The 20225-nt window shown below is 40.1% G+C and overlaps 2 protein-coding genes and 1 long non-coding RNA gene across 8 annotated transcripts in view; 1 reads left to right on the top strand and 2 right to left on the bottom strand.

The window, feature by feature from the left end:
- Positions 1-7078, bottom strand: part of LOC122969594 — an 18478-nt gene extending 11400 nt beyond the window's left edge. For 4 of the 6 annotated variants that reach the window (XR_006399056.1, XR_006399051.1, XR_006399054.1 and 1 more), the window contains exons 1-4: positions 6966-7078; positions 4387-4476; positions 4149-4268; positions 2714-2843 (exon numbers count right to left, since the gene is read on the bottom strand). This is a non-coding gene — a long non-coding RNA (uncharacterized LOC122969594). Of the gene's footprint in view, positions 1-2713; positions 2844-4148; positions 4269-4386; positions 4477-5612; positions 6057-6965 lie in introns of all 6 variants that reach the window. The other 2 variants (XR_006399052.1, XR_006399053.1) reach the window with 2 other exon arrangements.
- slc6a18 (solute carrier family 6 member 18) lies at positions 287-7481 on the top strand. Its single transcript, XM_044335432.1, has 12 exons — positions 287-2042; positions 2694-2834; positions 3267-3404; positions 4077-4258; positions 4346-4456; positions 4555-4667; positions 4764-4892; positions 5007-5163; positions 5336-5540; positions 5644-5803; positions 5902-6064; positions 6986-7481. Exons 1-12 carry the CDS (start codon positions 1901-1903, stop codon positions 7202-7204), a joined length of 1860 nt encoding a protein of 619 aa, XP_044191367.1. The 5' UTR covers positions 287-1900; the 3' UTR covers positions 7205-7481.
- On the bottom strand, positions 7482-20225 carry tert (telomerase reverse transcriptase). The gene is made up of 17 exons (XM_044335430.1): positions 19643-20225; positions 17837-19145; positions 17565-17754; positions 17331-17484; positions 17025-17192; positions 16671-16832; positions 16484-16582; positions 16291-16376; positions 16028-16144; positions 15809-15880; positions 15211-15399; positions 14744-14870; positions 11492-11553; positions 10926-11050; positions 10648-10785; positions 8205-8369; positions 7482-8063 (listed from the first exon to the last, which is right to left on the bottom strand). The coding sequence occupies exons 1-16, from the start codon at positions 19856-19858 to the stop codon at positions 8266-8268; spliced, it is 3318 nt and encodes a 1105-aa protein (XP_044191365.1). The 5' UTR covers positions 19859-20225; the 3' UTR covers positions 7482-8063; positions 8205-8265.

Below are 20225 nucleotides of genomic sequence, written 5' to 3'. Positions count from 1 at the left end.
AAACCAAGAAGAAGAACAAGTTGTTCTCTCTGCTCTGTAAACTGGCCTGGTGGAGGAAGACATAGAAGCAAAAACACAGAAGCAGTTACTTCTACCAACTACAGCTTTTTTTTTTTAGACATTTTGTTGTGACATTGTTTTTTTCTTTTCTGTATTTCTTCATTTCTTGTGTTTCATTATTGAATTTAATAAATATGTGAACATAACAAAACTGCTTCAAAAGACTACGTGTAGAATTCTTGAGTTGATTCTCTAGTGCACCAGGAGCAAATGAAGTGATTTAAGTACTGTAGTTATATGGTCAGCTTTTCACAGACACACACACACAACTGAGGATGATGTCAGGCAGGGATTTGCAGAAGCATGTTTACACCAGTAGGTGGCAGAAACAGACAACTGTTTAGAATTTTATCAGTTCAACACAAAGGGAATTAATATGTCAATCCTGCTTTTGAAAAAGATTTTTATTCAAATGAATGATAAACTCAGGTGGACATTTATACAGATACAGTTGTCTCTACTTTATCTGGAAGTCATAATCATTCCTACATTGTTTGATTTCATATTGATAGGTAACCAAAATGGTTTCAGATATGGAAGGTCCTGATTCAGAATGATTAAGTTGATAATATTTAAATGATGATGTTGATATATTCATGAAAGTTTAAATCCACACCAGGAAATCTTTGTATTATTATTGGATCAAATGGCTATGTGAAGTTTGCAGTTCCCCTCAGCTCTATGCAGCGTTTTAATGTTTTTTAGTTCATTGTTTTGGTTTTTTAACTCAGGTTGTAGCTGTTGACTCAGGGGAGAACTGAGTAAAACTGAGCTCACAGTCACAGGCAGGAAGTGCAGGTATGATGGATTTCATCACTTGGTCAAATTATTTGTTTTTCCACTGCAGATAAACATGTATGTGCGTGCACCTGGAAAAAGCAGACTCAACTCCTGCAATGCACCAACCTCAGGTCTGTTCAGAAAGTGTTTAAAACAATAACAACTTGTCTTGTACAGAAAGTTGTTGGAGATAAACAGGAACAAAGAAATGAGCTGACAACGCTCCAGTTTTAACGTCCAGTCATTAGATTAGATTTGAAGAGATGGTGCCAAAATGTGACCCTGGCAGAGAATCTTTATTTCTTATTGTAACAAAACTGAGACTCTGGAATAGCTTCTCTCTTGAACTTTTCACCTGATTTACTACATTAATTTTACTGTTAATACTGTTTGTGTGAATTATAATTACTTTTTCCCATTTTCTCTCCCTATGTTCACTTTAAATGTATATTTTAAGTGTGTTCTTCCACAGTTATTCACCTGTGTGCTGTATTTCCTTGTAAAATAGATTGTATTTTAATTTACAACTAAATTAGCTATAAAAGTAAAGTTTCAATGATGAACAGAGACACAGCATGGTCATGAAACATCTGTCTTTTTTAATGACCACATCCAAATGGTTCGCTTTACTGAAAGTCAGTGTAACATTGAAACAGCATCACAGGGTTATCCATTAATCTGTGGCTTTGCACACTCCCATCCTAAAGTGGGGAGGTTTAGCCACTAAATCATCATGACTGATGTTTTCACTCCCTTCCTGGTGCCCTGATATCGTCATAAAAAAACTATAAAATCTGTATCATTGACTCAAAGCTGCAGCTGATAGGACATTTAAGGACAGCCCAGGAGAGTAAAGACAGACAACGAGAGAGGAGCACCAGACATCATTTACTCTACACCACTTGAGACGGTAACTACTCTGACACACACTGAGCTGCAATCAAAAGGAGAATTCTGGATCAAATAGAAAATTAAACTAATTTAGGTGTATGTTAAGATTAGGAGAGTTGCACCGTTGTAACAGAAGTGGCATTGTGCTGAGCCTTTCTGCCAGCTGAGGATGGGCAAAACAAACGACTCTGTGGCGGAGGAGAGACCCAAATGGGACAACAAGGTTCAGTATCTTTTAACCTGCATTGGCTTTGCTGTGGGACTTGGAAACGTCTGGCGGTTTCCCTACCTGTGCCAAATTTATGGAGGAGGTGAGATGCTACCTTTACATCACTTTTATCATGAGATACTTTGATACACAGCTGAATTGCAACAGCACTCATTATTCTCTGTTTCACTGTAATTAGTCAGTAACAGATGAACTAAGAAATTGTAAACCTTATCTATGTCTGATTGATTAAATGCTGATTGAATCAGCACCAATTCCTGTATTTATTTCCTCATAGTTCCTGATGAAATATCTTGAGTCCCACAACCTGGCTCAGGGTTGAGTAAACAGCCAATCCTGTTAAAGTGTGCAGGGTCTATTAACTTAAAATATTGACTTTGAGATTCTTTATTCTCACAGCCAGTGTTTCAGACTCAGCTGAGCCTCTATTTGACCTCAGCTCAGTGATCAATTAGTTAACCAGTTATTGAGTCTCTTTAGCCTCAGATCTGTGTTATTTGGATGAAATAATGAGCAGTGATTGAATGTCCATTAGGATCGCAGTGCCCTTATTTAGCATGGCCTGTAATAGATTCATCCAGATGGCTCAAATAACCACTCATGATCATTAAACTTTCACTATGTCAATTTCTTTCATTTGCCACTTAAAGTGTGATAATTAAGAGTGTTTTGTTCTCTCTAAAGTCCTGTCTGATGCCTAACTGTGAGGTAAATATTTACCCAATGTCTTCAGGTGCATTCCTCATTCCCTACCTGATAGCGCTGGTGTTTCAGGGCCTCCCTCTGCTCTACCTGGAGCTGGCTATAGGACAGAGGCTCCGCATGGGTAGCATCGGTGTCTGGAACTCCATCTCACCACTTCTGGGTGGAGTTGGTGGGTAACCTAGGATTTTTAGTACAATTAATCACAATTATCATTTGTTACAGAAATATGTCTTTTGAATAACTGCCTTTATAATAAGCGATATTTCAGAAAATATTACTGCTGTACTACTACTACTACTACAGATAATTAAAGTAGATGAAATAAAATACAGATTCACCAGGTTCATAGCAACTCAGGGCACATTCTCTTTACTAGTTACAGTTAAAACATTAAATGGAATAAAAATATTCATGAGGAAAAAAATGATGCATGTGTAAACAGATTTTAATTTGTTATAATCTTTTAACAAGTGTGTTGATAAAACTGAAGTTACACATATAAAACATTGGTAAACCTTCTCCATGTATTTTGATGTATTTTTTGATGTATTATTTGGAGTGGGAAATGTTGTAAAACGTATTATTTATTTCCTGTGTGTAGGCATTGCCTCCATGATAGTATCTTTCCTGGTGAGCATTTTCTACAACACCATCATGGCGTGGGTGCTCTGGTACTTCTTCCACTCTTTCCAAAATCCACTGCCATGGAGCCAGTGCCCACTCAATGATAACCACACAGGTAAGTGTGGAAACCCACTTTGCAGTTGTTCTAGTTGCTCTAAATACACTTATGATCACCTTGATATAGTACACATAGTATATTAACACAATGCTGTGGTTGCCACTATTACAGAGAGAGTAACAATAGAAGTATTGCCTGATTGCAATTAGATACCGTATGTATACTATCAAATAGAGTTTAAGAAATTATAACCAAAGTGAACTGTCGCCAAGCAGTCTGGTGAACTATCAGGCTCTGCATGACATTTCAGGTCATATTCAAGAGAGAAACTATTGAATTGTTTTATGGCACAAAGGATGATTGCACCACAATAAAAAAAAAAAAAGCTTTTCTTTCCGGGTAGATTTCTCTGCGTGGAAGAGTGACAAGCAAAGAGAACAAATTGTTTTCATAATTGTCTCATTTGTTTTCAGTAATCTGACAAAGGTATCAATATTTATTTCATGACGTATTGTGTTGTAAATGCTACATAATTTATCTTTAATTATGTGGGTACGTATGGAGTTTTACTAAAACCTGAATACAAATATTGATATTAAACTCAGTACATGAACCAAGCTTATGAATGTAATATATAAACCAAAGTGAACTCTACTTTAAAAATAGGCGCTTATAGAATTGTATACACACCAAAATTTTGTTTCTTTGCTTGTATTTGGATCCATATAGGCTACAATGTGGAGTGTGAGAAGAGCACTCCGGTGAATTACTTCTGGTACCGTGAGACACTGAACATCACACCTGACATTGAGACCAGTGGTTCCCTGCAGTGGTGGATGGTCGTCTGTCTGGCCAGCGCCTGGAGTGTGGTCTACATCTGTTTCATTAAAGGCATCGAGTCCATGGGCAAGGTTAGTGGACCTGGTGAAAATATATATATAGTCCTTTTAAAATCAATCTCTGTATCATACTGAGTTATCTTTTTTTTAACTTCTCAGGCTGTGTATGTGACAGCCACCTTCCCCTACTTGGTACTGACCATTTTCCTGATCCGTGCCCTCACTCTGCCTGGCGCTACTGATGGACTGCTGTACCTCTTCACTCCTGATGTGAGTTTGCTCCCTTGTTGCTACCACAGGTCATGAAAGATTGTATTTTAAATCCCAGACACAATGACCTGATGTGTTGTTTTTTATGCTCGCTGCAGTGGGAGATACTAAAGAACCCTCAGGTGTGGCTGGATGCTGCCACCCAGATCTTCTTCTCTCTCTCTGTGGCCTTTGGAGGTCTCATAGCTTTCTCCAGCTATAATGCAGAGAGGTAAGGACTAAAACTCTTTAACCGCCCTTTGCACAAATGGGATGATTTGTGTGATGGCTGGCAGAACTATGTTTTATTCTGTTCTGTGTCTATTAGAAACAACTGTGAGAGGGATGCTGTTCTAGTAGGAATAATAAACAGTGCCACATCTCTTTACGCATCCATTCCCATCTTTTCCATCCTGGGATTTAAAGCTACCAGCGCCTTCAACTCCTGTCTAAACGAGTATGTATGCACATCTATTCTATGTCATTCAATGCTTCTTCTTTGCTTGCTGATACCAACTGGGCATGTGAAAATCCTGAGATGATTTTTTTTTTCTTTACATCTCATCTGCAGAAACATCTTGGCTCTGACCAACCAATTTGAGTTTTCTGACCAGAACATAACACTGGAGAACTATGAGCACTGGCTTAATTATCTAAATCAGACACGCCCAGATGAGATCTCCAGTTTGCATCTGAGGCAATGTGACCTGCAAACATTCCTTGACCAGGTAATGTATCTTTAAAAACTCATCACATCTTGTACATTGCACTCTGTCCTCTCTAACCTTCTGGTTGTTTTCTACTCCCCGTTCTCTCCAGTAGTAGAGTACATGATGTACTGGTCAAGTATGTGCAAATTCAAGATTCCTCATTATTTTCTTTCCCATCTTTCTCCCCCAGAGCGCTTCAGGTACTGGCCTTGCTTTTATTGTGTTCACTGAAGCAGTGTTAGAGATGCCAGGCTCGCAGGTATGGGCCATATTGTTTTTCGTCATGCTCTTCAGCTTGGGCCTCTCCTCCATGTTTGGCAACATAGAGGGAGTCCTCACACCCATCAACGACCTCAAACTGGTGCCCAAGTGGATCCCAAATGAACTCGTAACAGGTACCTGCAAATCAGCTTGAAGGACAAGTTGTTCTGAAGTCAGAAGGATATATTTTGTTTCTTTTGGATTACCTTTCTGATTTGTTTTTCCTCACTTCCATAGGGGTCCTCTGCTTGATTGCCTTTTTGACGGCTCTCATCTTCACCCTGGGTTCAGGGAACTACTGGGTGGAGGTCTTTAACAGCTACGTGGGCTCTGTACCTCTGCTCATCATTGCGTTCTGTGAGATTATTGGAGTCATTTATATCCATGGAATGAAAAAGTAACCTTTTCTCCTCCTCTTCTTCAATATAACTGTCTTCATATAATTTGAATCACAATGTGTTAAACATGTTCTCCGGTTGCTGTGTCCTCTAACAGTTTCAGTGAAGACATCTATTTCATGACTGGGAAGAGGCCCAACATTTACTGGAAGGCGTGCTGGATGGTAATCAGTCCTGCAATGCTCCTAGTGGTGTTGGTTGCCTACGTGGCCATCCAGGCACAGACGCACCCCTCCTATCCCACATGGAACCCTGCTTATGTAAGCAAGACAAGGATACTGAAATGGAAATGTTAAGAATGCACTAACATGGTACTCATGGATCTCGCATGGATCCATTATACAGTATTGTGCTGTTGTGTAAAATACCTTACAAAAAACTTTAGCAACAGTATTTAAAGCTTCTATAATCAACATTTTTAAACTTACAATGACTATATGTAATGTGAAAGGTCCCACTTATAGAGATGATCCCACCTGACTCTTAGTTTCCCTCAGTAGTGGATCATTTAGCAGGTAAAGAGGCAGATATGTTTCTCAGGAATTAATGGAGACCAAAACAGGAGAGTGAATTCACCTGGTGGACATAAACAACTCCTATCAAATGCTGATTTCGGTTTGTGTTTATTTAATGTGTAAATTTGAAACTGTTTGGTAACATATTCGCATAACAACTTTCTGAGGTGATGTCAGCATTGTCTTGTGTTGCCCCCAAGCAGCCAAACATTATTTTAAAAAATGGCAGGTTTAAAGTGAATTTCGAGAAATATGCTTATTCATTTTTTATTTGTTCTGTCTGTACACTAATTATGAAGCTAAAGCCAGTTTAGCTTAGCATTAAGACTAGAAGCAGGGGGAGAACAGCTAAACTGGCTTTGTCCACAGGTTTAAAAAAAAAAAAAAAATCCATCAACCAACACCTCTAAATTTTACTACTTGCCACTTTATATCTTCTTTGTTTAATCTGTACACATACGAAAAGTAATTGTTGCTATGCTAAGCTAACTGCCTGCTAGCACTAGCGTCATAATTAGCATACAGATAAGACTGATATCTATCTCATCTAACTTGACAAGAAAGCGAATAAGCATTTTACCAAAAATGTTTAACTATTGTTTTAACATAGCTGCACTTTAAAATGAAAATATGTTGCATTTTATACCTTTCTGTCTTTCTTTTTAGGAATTGTTCCCCCAAGCTGATGTGCAGCCCTACCCAGACTGGGTGTTTGCCATAATCATCCTCATCTCCGTAGTTCCTGTGATTTCCATCCCACTGGTGGCTCTCTACAAACTGATCTGCTGTGGAATCAAGAAGTCTTCAACACAAACCGACCTAAGCCCCTACTGCAACGAGGGCTTTGAGATTGAAACACAGGAACAGAGGAACCAGACGGCTTAGTAACAATGATACTGGTGTTCCTGAACAGAAAAAGACTTTATGAGTACTGATGTTTATCACTTCACCTATGGACAACTGTTGATCCTGTTGATTTTTTATGTTTACATTTATCAGGTCTTGTCAGTTCCTGACCTGACTTATGACAACTCACATTTGTTTTTTCAATAACAAAACTGAATTTATTTAACAGTAAGATGTTAAATCCTTGCTTTCCTCAGTACATGTTTGTGTAGTGCACATGATGTAAATACAGAAGTAACACAAATCTAACACATCATACTGAAACACAGTGTCTTTTAATTCAGCATTTATAAAACCCTACATTTGAATATAAGTGTAGTCTGAACAGTCGCTTTAAGTGTCACAAAACATCATTGCATGAGATCTTAAGCTTCCTACTGTTCATAGGAAGAACTCTGATTTCTAGGAGCTTTCTAAAAGATTTTAAGTAATACAAAGAACTGAAGGCACATCAAACCTAAAGGCAAATCATCTTGACTTGAACTTATTTACACATAAACTATTTACGAAGTGACAACATGCCTTATTCCTGGAAAATTACTAACAAGTGTAAATCAAAGTCCAGAGAGACAAACAGCTATAGGTTGAAATGAGGTCTAATAAAGCTGGATGATTTGGAATCATTCATCTTTATTGATCTGGTGATAGGTTGTGTTTATGACGAAGATTCACCACTTGAGTGTTTTATATCGTATGACCAAGGACTGTTTTTCTCTGTCTCTGCAACCTGCTTTCCAAACACTTAAGGATAGATAACTTACGATTGCTCTGACACATTAAGGATCAGATAAATACAAATCACTGTTTCAACACACTGCTCGTCTCACTCCCTCGAAACCTGAAGATGAGACAAGATTAAAAAATGAAATTAAAAAAATCGTTCTTCATGGTACAACTTAGTTTTGACAGAAATGGGTTAATATTTTCAGTATCACAACATTAACATATCAGAGAAGCTGGACTAAATACTTATCCATACCGTTCAGCTGCTGGGGGTTTCTTGGTTGTGATGGAAGCCTAAACTGGGTCAAACTGGTAGTTTAGGTCTGAATGGCCAAGAAGTCTACAGGGGTCCTGGGGTTAGTGGCCTGTCTGACCCTGGCCAGCCTCAAATCCCCCAGACACCGCTCCAGACTGCGCTTCCCTGTCAGGAGGATGATTACACGAGAGCGGAAAAAGTTTTTACTCTTTGCTGGTAAGCAGTAAATCTATCCACCTGAACTTTTTCCAACTACTGTAAAAAGTGATTTAAGGTGGCAATAAACTTGTCTTGTGTACTTTTAGGATCCTGTTGTTGGAAAATTTCAGATTTAATTTTTAATCTAAGTATCTAGGTTTGTTGCGTTGGGTGAACTTCTCACAAAGTCCACATTCAACAGGATTGGCCTTCATGGTAAATTGCAGTGCTGATGTTTTCATATTGTACATTTATGGTTTGAAGGAGGTTAAATTTCCTGCAGGCGCACAGCGCGCAGTAGAGCAAACACACTCCTTATTCCTTATGTAATTTTCCTCAGGTGGTGGTTTATTTTTTTGCATCTGTGCCTGTTTGGTAATTTCCTGGCTCCAAATGGAACCTGCTTGCACCAAGGTGGGAGGAGGAGTGCAATTTTTGTGACTCATTTTGGCACGAAATTGCACTTGTGTTCCACCTGCTCAGATCACCTCACGTTGCAAATGTAAGGCAATTTTGATGGCTATAGTTGGTACAGACTCTTGCACACAGAACACACCTTTACCATGTATATATGTATGAGTTTTGCCTCTTTCAGTTTGCTACACATTTTTACATCTACTGCATCAAGTACAACTTTTAATGCCAATAAGGCTGAGTCTGTAATGGGCAGGTTAAAGAGTCTTACCAATAAAGTCATCTGTATGCCACTGAGCATAATCTGCAGAACCCACTCTCATGCTGCAGATTACTTCATATTCATTTTTAACTAAAATCCATCTGCTTCGTGGGCCTCTTTCCACGACAATAGCTTTTACACAAAGTACCATCACTGCAGTTCAGTTGCCCCCAAAGTCAAAGACAAAAAGCCCCATGGAAAAACACATACACAACTTCCCTTAAAAATTGCAAAAAGGCTGAACGTCAATTGAGCAAAACCAAAATACAGTACATCATCATTCTAATGGAAAAAAAACTGTGGGGTCTAATTTGCGATGCTATTTTTCAGATTTGATCTCAAATAACAAGGGTAATCCTCAAGGTTTATTTTCAACAGTTGAATACCTACTGAATCCTTGCCCGGTTAATAGACTCTGACCTTTTATCACTATCTAAATGAAATGCCTTTCCAGCCTTTCTGTTCAGATATGAAATAACAAACATCAGATCAGATATAATGTCAGAACACAACAGTGGTCATGTTGAAGTCAAATCTATCCCTCCCCCAAACAGCAGCTTTCCCTGTTTCAGTGTAGTTGATGCTGATTTGCTGTGGAGTAGTCTCTTTTCTTAGGTCTTCTACTTGTGCACTTGACCCCATAACTGCCGCATATTATCAACTTCTACCCGTAGACTGGCTCTTTTCCAGTGACCTTCAAAAATGCTTTGGTACAGCCTCCTCTCAGGAATAACTCTCAAGATGCCAGGAACATTAACAACTTTAGGCCAGTTTTTATTTTTGAGCAAAATATTTGAGAAATTGGTTTTGGTGTTCAGCTATCGGGTTTTATTGGCTCCAATTTCAATCTTGCTTCCATAGGGACACATTATGCACATTTCCAGGTCTATATTTTTAATCTGGGGCTCTATTGGAATATCTTTGCATGATTTACAGTTCAAAAATCTTCTTATTCATCTTATACTGACCCTTTACTCAGTCCGTCAGTTCAGCCTCTGTCTGAAACAGGCCGTTTTAGCTCCTGTCCCTTTAAGGCCCCCCTCCCAATGAGCCCACTCTGTTCTTATTGGTTAGCTTCCAATGTGGTAGTCAACAAACCTCATGTGCAAAGCCAAACCAACAATGAATTGATCCTACTTACAAACGGTGTGTGTGTATCCAAAGCCTATTCCTCTGTGCCGTAGACCTCCATTGTTGTTCAAAAACTATTAAAAACACATCAGTGAGCAACACTGCTGCATTGGGTGACATGTTCCTTCTCCCTGAAGAGTATGGGCAAATTAGTTTGTTTAGAAACGACCCCAAAGACTAATAACAGTGATCATGTTTTCACCCTCCAGAAAGTAGTTCCATGTAAGGCAGACGCCACTGAGCATGTGCGGAAACACTGTTCCATTTACAGTGCTTTGCTAGCTTGTTGTGCTACATATCACATCCTCTTGACTTTGTACTAAAGTTCTTTACAATGTAACGTAATGTGGCTAGTCATCTTGTGCTGCCAAAGGATACTTTCTGTGTGATATTTTTGTGTATGCGCGTGTGTGTGTTTGTGTTTGTGTGAGCACATACGTTTGTGCAGGTGCAGGAGCAGATCCTTATAGTGAGAACGGTGTTGTGACAATACCAGCAGAAAGGAAAGACAGAAAAGCAGCTCCACTGCTTCATACTGTACAATGCCTGTCTGGGCCTTAGAGCCTAACATCAGTCCTGGAGATAAAAGGCAGAGGTGCAAGGAGAGAATACACGAGGGAGAAAGAGGACGAGAGAAGACATAAAATATTGAAAATTACTTTTGAACTTTATATTGTTCACATTTTTTTTACAGATGTATGAAGGGGAAGTGTTGCCTTTGTTGCTGAGCCTGATGAGCTCATTGGCATACTCAGCCATGTCCCATATCATCTGCAGGAAGTAAACAGGGTTCTTAGCAACGGTCTGACCAAAGGGCAAACTCTGGGCGCACACATGGAATCTAAAGAGAAAAACAAAAATCAAAAGGGCACAAAAGAGAACATAGACACTGAGCCCATTGAGATATTTGCATTTTGAGATAAAAGATGGTGCAATTAGTTCTCAGTTCAGTGCCGGTATTGATTGACAATCACCGCTAGACTTATTTTAATAGCAATATTATCTGTGTGCAGGTCCATTTATTATTAAGTCATGGCCAGTGAGCACATGCAAGAGTGAAAGTAAACAGTGAGTGACGTTCTTTTACCACTGCCATATTTCAATCATTCAGGTGGGTAATGCTAAAAAATAAACATATATTCAAAATTCCCAAATAACTTACTTAATCTGAATAAGTAATACAAACTAATAGACTGTGGTATCAGTGCATATTACATGAAAAAATGCACTTTAAGTTTGGAGAAAAATGATAACGAGTAAATTATAAGGTCATTATCTTTACCTGTATGCATGGAGCAGCACCAGCTTGTAGATGTTCTTGTAGACTGCCTCAAGAGAATTGGTCTGAAGAAGAATTCATCATTATATTGACCACAAAAGTGGATGTGCACAAAATATATAGGATCAATCAAATGCAAAAATCTTTAAGAATGGTTATTGAGGCAAACTGTCTGCTCCTTGGCGTATTTCAGTTTGTCCCGTAATATTTATTGATATTTACAATCAGTCTGCTATATTATTTTCTGCTATATTGCCATTATGTGTTGCAGTGAAACAACATGACACACATACTCTTATCATGGAACTGGTATTTACCCCTTTGCAGCTGTTTGAGGGTAACTATAGTAACATAGTAACCTATAATGTTTTTCACTTTACATGTATATGAAGGCCACCTGACTATCTCTTCTTAGAGGAAGTGCAGGTTCAGCACAATAACATTCAGTCCTCTGCAGATTATACCTTTATAGGGTGTGTCCTTCGAAGGAGGCAGCCCCGTAACTGGGTCACAACTATTGTGCGTTTGTCTGAGGCTGCTGGCACTATCTATGTGATTTTAACATACAGCAGGTCAAGAGCCTTTTAGAGCCCGTTCAATGCCAAGTTCCTTAATTCCTCAAAAGGCTTTCGTAAAGTGCTGGAGCTTTTAAGTTCAGCTAAACCTACATCGGTCTAAAGATACAGAGACTGTGCTATCATCAATTGTACAGCATGCTATCTGCTACAGGTACGTATAGAGCGATCAATATCAGGCCCACTTTCAACTAGGTCATAGTCACTTCCGATTCACATAAATCTTATTACTTACTTATTTACATTTTCAAATGATATTGCTTGAATGTAACTATGCCTACAACAACAAGACTAAATGTCTACAGTTGTGGTAGCAGCTCTGTGAGGCTGCACTTATTGATCATCTTGAGGCTTCATGCTAACATGCTTGCAATGATAATGCTAACATGCTGATGTTTAACAGGTTAAGTGTTGTGCTTGACAGTTGTGAACCCTTTAGAATTTTCTTTATTGCTGCATAAATATGACCTGAAATGTGATCAAATTTCTCTATAAAAATCTCTTAAAACTAGATGAAGCGAACCCAATTAAACAGAGATAAAAACATTAAACTTATTCATTTATTTATTAAGGAAAATTATCGATTACAATCTTATGTATTTGTGTGAGGCAAGAGTATGTGAACCCTTGCTTTCGTAACTAGTGTGACCCCCTTTTGCAGCAAGGACTTTAACTAAATGTTTCTGGTAACTCTTTATCAGCCCTGCACATTGGCTTGAAGGAATTTTAGCCCATTCCTCCATACAGAACAGTCTGAACTCAGGGATGTTAGTGGGCTTCTTTTCATAACTGCACGCTTCAGGTCCTTCCACAGCATTTCTATGGGATAAAGGTCAGGACTTTGACTTGGCCGCTCTAAAACATTAACTTTCCTCTGCTCTAACCTTTCTTCGGTAGAGCGACTTATGAGTTTAGGGTTGTCGTCTTACTGCATGACCCACTTTCTGTTCAGTTCACAGACAGATACCTAGACATTTTCCTATAGAATGTGCTGGTACAATTCAGAACTCATAGCTCCATCAGTGATTGTAAGCCAACCTGGTCCAGAGGCAGCAAAGCAGCCCAAACCATGATAATGCCACCAACATGTTTCACAGATGGGTTAAGGTTCTTAAGCTGGAATGAGGTGTTTGCTTATCACCAAACATGATGTTTCTCATTCAAGTGGAAAAGTTTGATTTTGGTCTCATCCATCCACAGAACATTTTTCCAACAGCCTTCTGGCTTATCCATGTGGTCTTGAGGAAACCGTAGGCTTTTTGGAGAGGTGGCTTTTTTCCTTGCAACTCTGCCATGCACACCATTGATGTTCAATGTTCTCCTGATGGTGGACTCATGAGCATTGACAGAAGCCATTGCAAGAGAGGCCTTTAGTTTTCTAGACGTTACCCTGGGGTCCCTTGTGGCCTCCTGGAATATTACACACTTGCTCTTAGAGTGATGTTGTGTGTGTTGTTCAACCACTCCTGGGGAGGGTAACAATGGTGTTGAATGTCTTTAATTTGTACACGATCTGCCTGACAGTTGACTGGTAGAGTCCAAACTCTTTAGAAATGGTTTTGTCACCCTTTCCAGCCTGGTAAGTATCAGCAACTCTTCTTCTAAGGTCCTCAGAAATCTCCTTTGTTCGAGCCATGACACACTTCCACAAACCTGTGTTGCGAAGCTCAGACTTTGATAGTGAAGACCCAGATTTCTCTTCTTTTAATAAGGCATGGCCTCCCAGACTCACACTTGATTGTCTTCCCATTGATTGAAACACCCAACACTAATTTCCCCTACAAATTAATTGATAATCCTAGAGGGTTCACACACTTTGCCACGCAGAAATATGTAACATCGGATCATTATCCTCAATACATAAGCGACAAAGTGTAAGGTTTGTGTCTCATTTGTTTAATTGATGTCTCTTTATCTAGTTTTAGGACTTACATGGAAATCTGATCATGTTTTAGGTCATATTTATGCAGAAACAGAGCAAATTCTAAAGGGTTCACAAACTTTCAAGCAGCACTGTATGTTTACCATGTTCACCATTTGAGTTCAGCATGTTAGCTAACATTTGCTAATTAGCACTGAACACAAAGTGCAGCAGAGCCTGATGGGAACGCCATTAGTTTTGCAGGGTTTTGGCCATAAACCAAAATATTGGACAACACTGGTTTGCGAAATTTTGGGGTTCGACAAAGTGATTACACTTCATCCTGAGGACGCGCTGAATGCCATGAAATTTGGTACAGACAATCAATCCAATAGCTGTTGAGACATTTCACTCAAAAAACCCAATTGTCAACCTCATGATGGTGCCAGAAAGTCAGAAAAGTCAGGAGATCACAAATGTTATTGGAATAAATCATCTGGTGACCATGACTGTCTGCACACAAATTTTATGGAAATCCATCCAACAGTTATTGAGATATTTCAGCAGGGCTAAAAATCCTAAAATGTCACAATTTTGACCAGTTATGGTGTCTTTTGTCCACACATGATGACAAACTAGCCAAATTACAATCTGAGTTTGAAACAGTTTTTTTACAGGGTGTTTTTGGATTTTCCTCATTAGCTTTCTGTTAACCATGCTCTGGCTTCCTGTGGCATATTTCTATATTTTTTCCTTGGAAGTAATGGTGGACATTCACAAGATTTAGAAAAAAAACGTTATAATCATAATTTGCCTGACCTTAAGGTCCAAGAACAGGGCATGGCACTTAAGTCTGAGGATAGCCATTAGTTTCCTCCTCATTTGCTGCCCAGGTGAGTGGAAAGAGCCCAAAGTAAGGCTGTAGCGCAGAGACAGGCCTGCATAGCTGTAAGAAATGGAAAGTAGGAAGTAAATCAAAAAGAAAATGTAAAAAAAAAAAAAAAAAAAAAATTTAAATTAAAAACCATAAGAGAATTTACAATGACAAAATATTGCAAGTGAAGATTTACTGTAGTTATAATGTTTACTGTGTTTTATGCAAGACGACGCTAGACTGGGAGTTGTCTGTAAGAGTGTTTATGAGTACGTACAAAGTACATGAGGGGTTTCACTCAGCTTACAAGAAACCATAAAGACACCTAAAAGTCCAATAACTTCTCACGGCAGAAATGCTGTCGAGGCAATAAGTCTACAGTATAATAATTACAACCGACGGGAAGCTTCACCTGGAATAATCTTTGTACACATCCAGTGAGTGTGTGTCCAGCAGCAAGCCACACCAGGGGAAGAGGCAGTGAGGTGGCAGTATGCGAATACCAGGACAAGAGTCCATTCCTCCTGACGCTTGAAAGTTGATCACCACCTTCTGTGGGTTGACCACCAAACCATACTGTGGCACCCCAGCCAGCAAGATCCTACACACAATGTGCATGTGCCATTATCAATTGCTAAATTAAACATTCAGCATCATGTTATGTTAAATCTGTCTCTCAACCTTTTTCCATATAAAAAAAAAATATATATGTCACCCTATTTGAATTTGCTAATACAGATATTCACTACTACTTTTAGAAGAAATATTTCTTCATCAGTTGGAGCTAAAAACATTGTACATAATGTCTATGTTTGTTTGATAATGTGTTGTTTGCCATACCAACAGATACAAGATGCAACATATTGCAGCTAAAAGGAAATAGATCATTTGTCAAAATACATAATATTTAAAATAGTATATTGGTAAATGTCAAAAATAAATATTCCCAAAGTATTCTCACTAGTACAGGTCAAGAACCAAGGTGTCACATGAACGGTGGTGAGTCATACTTGAGAAAGCTTTGTGCTTCGTGTAGGTCTGGGGTGATCAGAAGGAAGTCATCCACCAGTCTCATCAAACATCTAGGAGGAGGAGACAGAGAGGGAATCAACAAATAGAGTTAACAGAAAAGAGCTACAATACAGAAAGACTGCTCTCTGCTGCTGCTGATGTGTTACTACATCTATAGGGGTAGATAGTGACTGAAATACAGGGAGGTCCTGCTGTACCCTTTGTTTTCAGTAATGTCTTTGAACAGGACATTCTCCATGTGACCGTAGCAGAGACAGCAGAGCAGACTGGACACAACCGATCCCTGAGGAATCCCTCGACACTGACGATATGTTCTGCAACACAGAGAGCCAAAAATCAAGTCAAATTGTCAAATGGTCAAATTGTAACTGCAAAAGGACAAATTGAGTATAGTTTGTGCACATTTCCATAGTGCATAGCTCTATTTAATTTGTCAGCTAAAAATAGAGGCAATGCTTACTTCTTCCCGAACTGAACAACACTGCCAGTTAGCATTTGGGTGAAGAACTGCAATGCCTCTCTGCCGTGAAGATCTGAGCAGAAATACTAGAAGGAAGAAAAGTAATGGAGATGCTGCTCAAGTGTGTTGAACATCTATATGCAGGTAAAATATGTCCTTATTTAAAAGTAATATCTGAGGATGTCAATCTCACCTGCTCTACCAGTATGGCGTGATGAACTCCCCTTTTCTGCAGTGACATCACAAACCCTTTCATGTTAGTGGAGCCCATGTTATCTTCCAGGAAATCTGCCTGTATTAACAAAAATCAGAATAGTTCCAACTGCGTCAAATATTGTGTATATAAATATGTGGGCATATGTGTGTGTATATGGTGGTACCTGTCTAACAAAGGACTTTCTAAGGCCTTCGTGGGAATCTGCCCAGATCTTGGCATAGCGGCGTATGGTAAAGAGCTCATCCTGGACAGGTGACAGTGCATGGCCAATCACCTCGATGAGTTTTTCATGAGGCAGACTCTCATAGGCTCCACTCACGTCCACCTTAAACACAGAGAAAGGACACAAAAAATAAAGAAATAAATCAAGGTGGAAATCTATTAATTAAACCTATTTCTACAGTTTTTAGTGACCTAAAACTACAGTATAATGCTTTTTGAAGCAATATTAGTCACAGTCTTTATGTAAAATACTCAGACTTTGCCAAGACAATTAAGCATAAGTTCAAATACCAACCTTAACAAAGTAGAGGGGTTGTGGCTTGTCCTTCTGGGTCGGCGCCAGAGAAGACAACACCTTGTGGATATCGGTCATCCCCCACACTGTGGAGCCCAGGAGGGATGGAGTGGATCGCACACAGGCCCGCAGCATATCCAGCAGGTCCCGGACATGCCCTCCGTAGAGCTGCAGGGGAAGAAAAAATGTCCCAAACAATTTGCACACCACACTCCAGACACCTCCAGCACGCCATGCAATAACAGCTTTTGACAACTCGTGGACAGGGATGTTAGGAAGAAATGTCACATCGTTATCACAATGTACCCTCGTTTTGGCATCTGCTCCAACGACTCGTGTGATAGGCCTCATGCCATCCGTCTTTGGAATGAAGCGAAGGCGGGAGATGACGGTGGTTTTGGGGAGGGACGCCACCTGAGCTGGAGTCAACTCCTCCATCTGGCCCTTAGAGAGGTGACCTCTAAATCACAAAAAAATGGTTTTCATTTTGTGAGCTTTTATCCCATGACTATGAAAATGAGCTATTGTGCATGTGTGTACCTGAAGGCTAATTCCAGCAGTTTGGCCCAGACTTCCTGTCTGTAGAATTTGAGGGCGTTCTTCTGTCCCACACTCTCAGTGACATAGAAACAGGCTCGGACCAGGCCTACAACATAACCGTCCAGAAGCCAAGCCAGGAGTTGACCCAGGACCCGTGTCCGATATGCAAGCTCACTGGGTGGGAACCGGCCTGCAGACGAGAGTGGTTTAGTTAAGTAACCCAAAACAGCTGGAGGACAAAAACAAAAGTTTTCCAACAGCAATAATCTCACCTGTCTTACTGATCTTCAACCAATCACAGTCATTCACCTTCATCTTCCACATCAGCTCAGCCAGAGAGAGCCTCTCAAACTTGCTGCTACGCAAGAAGCCCCTGACCCTGGCAAAGAAATTAAGTCGGTTGTGGACAGAGCCCCACAGCTCCAGTGGGATCACAGAGGAGAGACACTCCCTGACGAACAGGTAGACCCGGTGAGGTCCACAGTGTTGGGGCAAAAGGGAGCTTATTTCCACCTGTCCTCCATCTCTCTCCTCCACCAGTGGGCACATCCTCTGCAGTATTTTGCTGTAGGGACATCTCCTGTGTTGACGCAGCAGCTGACTAAACAGGGGAACCATGTTAAAAAAGCGCTGGGGGAGTTTCTTCGGCTTTCTCTCGAGCCCGTTGAGATATGCCAGTCCCTCAAAGAAAACTATTCTTACCAGATCTTGCCCTTGTAGTCTTCTAGATCCCTCAGCACTCTTCTTCTTCCTGTTGAGAAGGAAGCCACGCATGCCCCTGCCCCCATACAGGAGTCCCAGTGTGCGGATAAAACATTGTGAGGGAGGCAAAGGGGGGAAAATGCCTGATCTCCAACTGGGTCCTCCCTCCAAGGGAACTGTGGTTGTTTCTATAGGATGTTTAGAACCTTTACTGCTATTTTCCAGAGGCTTTAGAGATTCTGTCCTTTCCACCAACACGGGCTGCCCTTCTTCTGCTGGTTCATAGCAAAGCTGTTGGGTTTCCTGTGTGGGTTCATGCTGTCCTACCCGTCTCCTCTTTCTAGAACAAAGCATAACCTCTTCCTCATTCTTCTGATCAGTTTCTCTCTTCCTTTTACCCCGCTGCACTCTATCATCCCTTCTTTTCCTCTTCTTGCTGATGGTAGGATTCCCAGCGTTCCGTTTCCTTTTCAGGGTCACTACACCTCGATACCTTCCAAGCTGAGTATTATTATGTGTCCTGTATCGAGACTGGAGATAAAACCCAGAGGAGGCAGCAGTCATGGACACCCTATCATAGACAGGAATGCCGCACACCTGGAAAACACATGAAGGAGGAACTGTGACAAACACGGAACAGCTCTCAAACAGGTACCGTGTGATGTCTGTGCCAAGACGTATTGTGACTTTCTTCCACAGATCACTGCCATGGATGTAGGCGGCACTTTGAGTTACATCTCCTTGGAATTTGAAATGGTCTGCATCCCGCTCCTCCTGAGCCAGGGACAAAAGATTGTAGCCGTGTGCCAAGACGTTTCTTTTTCTCTTTCTTTTCAGACTATTAAGAACAAAGGCCAGCAGTTCAGGCAAAGTGCAGATCTGTGAAAAGCATAAAATACAGTATATCACAGATACATTAACATACAAAGTAAGCATCTCTCTTTTGAGTATTTCAAATAAATTCCTGACATGTTCATTCATTTTTGCATTAAGAAAACATCAAGTACAGTCTATAATACACCTGACAGCTTAGTGGGGCTGTCTTTAGGTTTGTGCATCCATAATACACAGTATCATGACTTAAGTCTTCCTGTGAAGCTCAGTTAGAAGATTCACAACGCATCAGCCGACCTAAATCGAGCCCTTATGATTCCTATTCATTCATTACTTGTAATACGGCATATTCATTTCTAGTGACGTTTACTTTTCATTTCATAGGCTCTATGGTTCATTTACAGATACTGACATCTTTGAGGACAGTTTACTGTTCAGCTGTAACCAAAATATCCCGCCTTGGCACATAATAAGCAAAGTTAAAGGTAAAGTGAAGGATATAACATTAACCCAAACATTTAATATAACCTAAGGTAAGTTACCTGGTTACAGCTTGGCACTTGCTGTAGCTCTTTGTCACAGCAAACAAAAACGCCCCGGACGAAGGATTTGAAGCGGTTTGTGTCTGACTGTTGAATTAGAATTGCTTTCTGTCCCTCTCTGAACACGATGCTGTCCGCAAACTCCTCCAGTGTCTGTATGTGCCGATACAGTGAACGGAGGATGTCCAGCACTCGGGACGTATCAGCTGTAGACATGCTGACTGCTGTATTATTACTCAAGACATAGTAGACAGTGTACTGTGCGGTGGTTAGCTAGCTAATGTTGACTGTAGGTACAGTTTTAAGAGCCCGCGTCGGCGATTACCAATGAAAGAGCAGCTTAGGGCTGGTGGCCAATCAGAAACCTTCTTACTGCACCAGTGATTTCGCAGTTGACCAATAGCGAATAAGAAATAACGTGTTGTCCTTTATCATAAATAGATGTGCGCATTGACAGTTTCATGTGCAAAAAAGTGTGCAGTAGGCTTACAAACCTCTAGGGCCCGTTTCTAAAAAGCATTTTAGAAATAATCATTCCTCCTGTTCATAGTGGTCATTAGAAAATCCCTTCATAATGCACTTA

Source organism: Thunnus albacares, chromosome 19 (assembly GCF_914725855.1).
Source record: "Thunnus albacares chromosome 19, fThuAlb1.1, whole genome shotgun sequence".
Lineage (NCBI taxonomy): Eukaryota > Metazoa > Chordata > Actinopteri > Scombriformes > Scombridae > Thunnus > Thunnus albacares.
Note: the sequence above shows the minus strand (reverse complement) of the source record. Positions and strands in the feature narration are given on the sequence as shown.